General features: G+C 36.9%; 1 protein-coding gene and 1 long non-coding RNA gene across 6 annotated transcripts in view; one reads left to right on the forward strand and one right to left on the reverse strand.

Annotated features, from left to right (window-relative positions):
- The window catches only part of C3G (C3G guanyl-nucleotide exchange factor), a 57,029-nt gene extending 49,749 nt beyond the window's left edge, over positions 1 to 7,280 (forward strand). For 4 of the 5 annotated variants that reach the window (XM_011301952.1, XM_011301948.1, XM_011301951.1 and 1 more), the window contains 6 exons: positions 1,427 to 1,622; positions 2,413 to 2,906; positions 3,353 to 3,367; positions 3,445 to 4,264; positions 4,469 to 4,600; positions 5,505 to 7,280. In XM_011301952.1, coding sequence (XP_011300254.1) covers positions 1,427 to 1,622; positions 2,413 to 2,906; positions 3,353 to 3,367; positions 3,445 to 4,264; positions 4,469 to 4,600; positions 5,505 to 5,640 — 1,793 coding nt within the window. In that variant the 3' untranslated portion in view covers positions 5,641 to 7,280. The remainder of the gene's footprint in view (positions 1 to 1,426; positions 1,623 to 2,412; positions 2,907 to 3,352; positions 3,368 to 3,444; positions 4,265 to 4,468; positions 4,601 to 5,504) is intronic. The other variant, XM_011301950.1, reaches the window with a different exon arrangement.
- LOC105264811 (uncharacterized) overlaps positions 1 to 7,563 on the reverse strand; it is a 28,426-nt gene that overhangs the window by 5,186 nt on the left and 15,677 nt on the right. The window lies entirely within an intron of this gene.

A 7,563-nucleotide genomic window follows, 5' to 3' on the forward strand; every position in this document is an offset into this window, starting at 1 on the left:
CAGACGTCGCGATGAATTTCGAATCGGAATGCATTTGAATAAATTTGTTTTTCACTTGAGGTTTATTTCCTTGTGGTTCAGACGATTGGATCTATTTATTCAGAATTCTGTGTACTTCGATATGAGGAAGGCAATTTGCACGTTCGCTATTTAAAATAATTTATTCCATGCATTTCAGTTGCAAAGTGGTGAAGTGAAAAAAGGTGAATTAACCATGTTGCTTAATAATCGATTTACGTCCAAAGCTCTTGATCTCAGGCGAAAATATCAAAAGATTTTTTTTGTCGGAAATTTAATCAGTCAAAAAAAGTTATCTAACATTTTACCTGTAATTCAATTATTTTGTAGAGAAATCGATAATTAAGGCACTTATTGAATTTTAATCATCTCACTCAATAAATTTGGTATGTTTTCACGTTACAATTTGCAACGATAAATTCGCAACGATTGAATCGATAAAAAAATTCTACACCTGATCTCAAGAAGACTTCCTCAATCAGTTTGGAATTTACCTAGGACAATAAAACATCCCGCGCCTTGAAATTCTAAAAGCATAATTCACGTGAGTCTGACTTTTCAACCGGGAATTAATAGAACTTCAAACGCAGTTGTACTTACATAATCCTCATGAATCCGGTGAATGAGAGAGGAAGATGCTGGTAATAAAGTTTCATTACCAACTCCAGTTAGCTCGTAGAACCCTAACGCGAGCACGTAATGAGTGTGCAATTCTCAGAGACACGTTTTATTTTCATCCCATTAAATCCACACGTGCATAACAGTTGCATAAAAAGGGAATATTTTTTCTCGTCGAACGCGTCGCGACATGACGAAGTGTACACACCCAATCCCAGACAAATTTTTTTCATATTTTTGTTAACGCATCACTTGGGTCTGCAATAAAACCAGTGGTGAAGTGAGAAAATCAATTCAATACCGAAAAGGCAAAGGAGAATCAACTCGAATTGCTCCCTAATCGAGTTTTCGACGTATATTTCGGAATCTAACAGAGCTAGCGAAAATTTTTACAAAACTGTTTTTATAAAGCGGAATAAGAGCTACAAAAACATATTTACAACAATTTCGCTATCTCTTTTGGCTTATTCAATATTTCCCGAAAACTTATCAATTAGCGAGATCGATCGATTTGTTACCGTTCACCTCATCGCTAGTGTATTTCGCTCCGCGGTTTTCATTGGATATTTCGGGATCTACGGGTGCTGGCGAAAACTTTGCAGAATCTTTTTTGTAGAGCAAGCAATGATTTACGAAAAACGTTCAGTAAAAAATCTTGCCATCTCCCCTGGCTCCGAAGATATCCGACAAAAACGATTCGTTATGGAGTTGAGTTGGGTTTAATTCTGCACTTCTCCATTGAAATTGCGATTCGCGTTGCTGAATTCCCGAAAAATGTAAATATTTTCAGTAATGGCGTACATGGAGATGTTCGGCAACTGCTCGCACACGACCAACGACTTTATTTCCGGTCTTGGCACGCGACACTCAATGGCTGCATACAATTCGATGCAAGCTGAATGGCAGCAGCATGAAATGGCACTTACAACGACGCAATCATGCTCCTCTATGGTGCATACCATGACGAGTCTCCACGATGGGACAAGGTAAGAACGATAACAGCGGAAATGAGATTGTCCGCATGTAGTTTGACGGTGAAAGTTGTTAGAAGTAGGTGTTATTCCCAAGAAAAGTTAAAAAAAAACCAATAAAAAATATTTGAAGACTAATTAATAACATTAAGAGAATGAAAATCAATTTCATCACCTTTATTTCTTCTTCAGTAAGTATTCTCACAGATTAATGAATACAGCGTGGAATGGAAGAAGTTTTTCTACTATGTTTCGAAAGTTTACAAAATAAACAGATGGTGATGAAAAATATTTCCTCAACACGAATAATTTTTGTTTTCGTACTTCGGCATTTGAGCGATGTTGTTTGATTGATTCCAAGATTACGCGATAAAATACCTCAGATAAATATTTTTTAGTCATTTTAGTGAGCTATCTGCTATCAAAAAATGTGGGGAATGAATTCATTTTGAAAATAAACTTCAATAAAACTGTGATGAACGTTCAAAACACATCGATTCAAGCCATTGTTTTGCGTCACAAGTTAATTATTCTATTATTGTCTTTACGATTTGCATTCGTTGACTTCAGTCCAGACGTTAGAGATTCATTAAAATTTCACATACATCAAAAAGCAATACGACTGATTGTAAAATGACCATGGAAGAATTTTCAGTGATTTTATTTTTAAATGGGATAAACTATGAAATCACACTTCCCGTAGAACTAACACAAGGAGCAAATAAAATAAGTGTTGTACTAGAATTTTGATAAAACTTGAATCATAAAGACAATAATAACAACCACTGGCTTGTTCATTTTCCAGCATATCGATAAGTATGAGTCCAACAATAAAAGAAGTGACGAATCACTCTAGTCTGCCCCCGGCATTGCCACCGAAGCGATCGAGATCGACGAGATCAACGGTGACACCACCCCCGATATCCCCGAAACCTGCCATCAGCATGCAAAGTCTCCACACACCAGACCCAGTCATAACGTCGACACCTGTTAAGGAGATAAAGGAAGAGCCAGTGCTCACTGATAAGAACGACAAGGCCTCGCCTGTTCTCAATCTCAATAATAATAACAACGTGACACTCGATGTTTCCCCAAGGCCTGCAAGCAATCCTCTGTCCTCAATCTCAGTCGATGAAAATACTCTAGAGCTCAGGGATATCGAGCAGGACGACGGCATCCTTGACGAGCTGGACATCAATAAACATCTGGTATTTAAGAAGACTGAGGAGGATGGACCGGACATCCGAGGGGGACACCCTGACGCTCTGCTCATCCATGCCACCAAAGCCAATAAACATGGTGATTATTTTTTCAAATTTTATTCTATTTCTCTTTCAAATTGGGGTAAATCTGGAATTTTCAACTCGTTGAAAATTCATTCGCCCCTTTTCAAGCCGTTTGAATAATTTACAAAATTATTTCAAATTCTCACTATTAATTTTAATAAAAAAAATAGAGAATAATTAATGAATAAATGGATGAAAATGCAGTTTATCATGAAATATTCCCATCTCAAATTAAATGATAAATAAATCGGGCAATTAAAACTGATACCACGGGAAATCGATGAATCGCGGAGTTTATGAAGACTATGTGCCTCAAAAACTTGAATTCGTTATAAATTGTTAATGAACGAAATGAGTTTCGTTTGTTGGTTCCCTTGGCGTTTGAAAATTTCCAGGTTGACCCCTGATCACCCTCATAAATCAAACTAATAAATTCTGGTTCATTCCATGCTGCATTAGACGAGAAAGAATCAGGTTGGTAATCACTCATTACACGACCCCTACCGTGTGTTAAAAAACCTTCCAAATTAATGACCTCTCAATGTCCCCAGATTTCCTGTATCAGGAAGCGTTCTTGACGACATATAGGACCTTCATGTCGCCCCTGGAGTTGATTCGTAAATTGCACCGACGACACCAGAGGTTCTCGTGTTCTCCAGACGTGGTGAAACAACGAGCGGCCCGTGAAGCCTTTTCCCTGCTAGTTCGAGTGGTGAGTGACCTGACGATGTCAGATCTGGATGACGTGCTTCTCCAGACGCTGATGGAGTTCGTACAGCAACTGGTGTGCAGTGGAGATCTGACAATGGCGAAGGCCCTACGAGTAAAAATCCTGGAGAAGCACCAGCTGAAGCAGATGCAATCAGCCCAGCCAATTCTATCGTCCCTGAGTGTCTCCACGAAGCAGGCGTCACTCCTGGACTTCAAAAGCGAGCAGATTGCCGAACAAATGACTCTCCTCGATGCCGAGCTCTTCATGAAGATCGAGATACCGGAGGTGCTCATCTGGGCGCAGGAGCAAAACGAAGAGAGATCCCCTAATCTTACGAGATTTACAGAGCACTTCAACAAGATGTCATACTGGGCGAGGTCCAGGATTCTAGAGCACAGAATGGAGAACGAAGCTAAGGATAGGGAGAAGTACGTCGTCAAGTTCATCAAAATAATGAAGCACTTGAGGAAGATCAATAACTTCAATAGTTATTTGGCACTGCTGTCTGCTCTGGACAGCGCACCCATCAGAAGGCTCGAGTGGCAGAAGCACATCACTGAGGGCCTTAAAGAGTACTGTGCACTTATCGATAGCTCCAGCAGTTTCAGGGCTTACAGACAAGCCTTGGCTGAGACACAGCCACCCTGCATACCTTACATGTAAGCAAATATTGTTGTTATTAATAGAATATTAGAAGAGAGAAATTTTATCGATAGCTCAAACATTAATTTGCCATATAATTCCCTTAAAGATGATATTTTACACTGAAGGGAGCTACAGAAGTGAAAATTAAATGAAAATTTATTCTCCATCGACAGCGGGGGGTGATCATCTATCTATTCATCTTTATTTTTTGTTTGCAGTGGATTGGTCCTGCAGGATCTAACGTTCGTGCACATAGGGAATAGTGATTTACTGCCGGATGGAACCATCAATTTTTCGAAACGCTGGCAGCAGTTCAATATTGTTGAGAATATGAAGAGATTTAAGAAGTGGTGAGAGAATATTTTCGCACACAAATTTAATTATATTAAAAAAATCGTTGTCACCCTGAGTCAGCCGACACTTCCACCTCCCTAAACCCTCTATTTTGCGGGTTGGGGAATATATATTGTATACCATTTTGAAGCTTATGAAATTTGCTTTCTAATGGTTGTTGTTTCAGCCCCTTATGTTAACCCGTACGGAAGTTATAGCGTTTTAAACATTAAAATGGACATGAAATGTCATGTCACGTTACGCTCGCACATTTTTTTTTGAGGGTAATTTCAGAATCTCAGCTAATGATACATTATGGGTATCTACCATTATTTGAATGCTAGGAGAATGCCCTATCATATAAGACTACATTCAGTTCGCTGTTTGGTCTATGCTCTGATTCCTGAACATTTAAACTTGAGAATGGTATGTCCTGTAACGCTCAGGAATTTTGATTTAGCCCTATTTTCAACCACTCATCCAACGATAAATTGCCCATATGTAGTATCATTTGAAAGCTTACAAAACAAGCTTTTAAATGATGTTACTTTCATTTTATTATTTTACTTGGCTTATCCATATTATCCACTATATTTTATCCATGTGGAGATAAACCTGTAGATTAACAAATTAAATTATAGCATATAATTATTGAATTTCAAATTCAATTCAATTGTACATTAAGAAAAAGTTTAAATGAGAATAGTAAAATGGAGTAAATTTCAAGGAATCGTTCCCAATAGCGTGCGCGTCCCGCGAGCGCTTTGATATCGCCCTAGTTTAAAAAAAAAAAGCTAAATGAAAAATTCATGAGTATATTTGTTCTTTAAGAAAAAATCCAATAATTCCGTCTAATATCTATCCTCGTAAAATATTTAAAAAAATCTACAATGAATGAAAATGGATAATTATCTTTTCCAGCACGTACTCCTTCAAGAAGAACGAGCGGATAATAACCTTCTTCAACAACTTCAGTGATTTTCTGTGCGAGGAGGCGATGTGGCAGATCTCCGAGAGCATCAAGCCACGAGGGGGTAAGAAACCCCCCCAAAACTAGAAAAACAACTCACCAGTCCAAAAATCAAACTTAGACGATCTTTACTGCAAAATATTTCATTCCGAACGAATGAAAATCCAGTGAATCGACTTTGTAATCACCAAATCGTGGTAATTGCCCATACTATCCAGTCTCAGTGATAAACTGTAGCCTCTGTGAGGTTCGACAGTTTCACGATCCCTAACTATAATTAGGAAATATAATTAGCTGAAGAATGAAAATTAAACTCCGCTTTGAACATTTGGCGAGTTGCACTTAACTGAAAAGCTTTAGACTAATTGATAAGGGACGAGACACAGTCTCTTCGACACCTGTAACTTATACTAAATGTGCATTTTTTAAATGAAAAAAAAATTATTTATTAGTTGAGGGGGACATTTCGTTGAACGTACAATTATCGTTTTATTTTCATGTAGTTAGTGACATTTTAATGGTCAATGGTGTGCTGTTGATTACACAAGGATGAACACCAATTACGTTGATTCATGTTAGCTATTGGGGTCTCATTGTGGGACACATGGCACGACTGAGACCAACTGTTACATATACTATTGTATATGATTATTAGAGTGAAAATGAAGATAAAAAATTCGTAATAGTTGATAATAGTTTGGGTTCTCTTATGTTGAGGATAGATTTCCAAGCTTTTTACGTATGAAAACGTTTGATAGAAATGCCGTAGGATTTCAGAAAAAATTCTAGTGAATTCTTGTTGGAATTCCATCAAAATTTTACTACAGATTTTATCAGTTTATTTGGCGTCTACAGCTATTTCTCTGACTTTTGACTATTTCTCAGATTATAAAAAGCAAATTGAAACGCAGAGAAACAAACTTGGAAAATTGATGACCAACTATTTCTACAGAAAAATCAAAATCAATTGACTTTTTGAAATGAAATATCCCTTCCAAAAATGACGCAATAAAACTGCAAAATCTTCTATTGAAGAGGGGAAGAAATTAATAGATTTAAAAAATATAATTGCCAAAACTTGAAGTGATTCCTACAGATTTCTTATAGAATTTTGAGAAAAAACTCAGTTTTTCTATGAGTTTTTCATACGCGTTAGTCACATATTCTTTTTCCTAACTAGTAGATAAGCCACGCAATTGCATTCCACTTAGTGAATATCAGACTCATATTTTAGTCATTCACTCACGTCGCAGATCGTCGATAGCGTGAAATTGATTTAATCAGTTGAGGACGAATGTGAATACAGTAGTTAAGTGAAATAACCGGGGGAATTTATAATTTCAAATGAATTGCTTTCGATGCCAAAAATAATAAACAAAATCATTCAATGGTAATGACTATTTTGTCAATTAATCACCGAAAATACTCGAAGCAATAGCATAATTGTTTTCCACATTTCACTTGGTTACAAATCACTCAATGAAAAGATCAATAAATTTCATAATAATGGTGAAAATTATGAGCGAGGCCTAAAGCAGATGTCGCCCATTCGAGAAACCCCACAAGAGGTAATAAACAAAGCTCATTACAAAAATCCCCAGCATTAATAGCCCACAAATGACGGACTTATACTCAAGGATCAATTTGCTTGACATAGACTTAGTAAAATTTGCCTTGTGAGATCTAGTGTAGAGTCCACGAGCGAGCAATGAATAAATCGATAAAAAGTAACACCAATAGAACAAATAGACACCATCAATAGTAACACCAGTGATAGCTGTATTTCAAAGGGATTTTTACGACTTCTAATTGATAAAAATTCATCATTGAATGAAATTCAATGGCTTTATAACCCACAATCCAGCAATATTACAGATTATTTGTGATTTAAGCTTCAAACACGTCCGTCAGATATCAATTAATTGCACGGTAGACATTAATCAATACATTTTTGAGAAATTTTTCAATGGGAATTTTCATTGCGTGTTTTTATCAATAATTTATTCAATT

This window comes from Fopius arisanus, unplaced genomic scaffold, assembly GCF_000806365.1.
Source record: "Fopius arisanus strain USDA-PBARC FA_bdor unplaced genomic scaffold, ASM80636v1 scaffold00025, whole genome shotgun sequence".
Classification (NCBI taxonomy): domain Eukaryota; kingdom Metazoa; phylum Arthropoda; class Insecta; order Hymenoptera; family Braconidae; genus Fopius; species Fopius arisanus.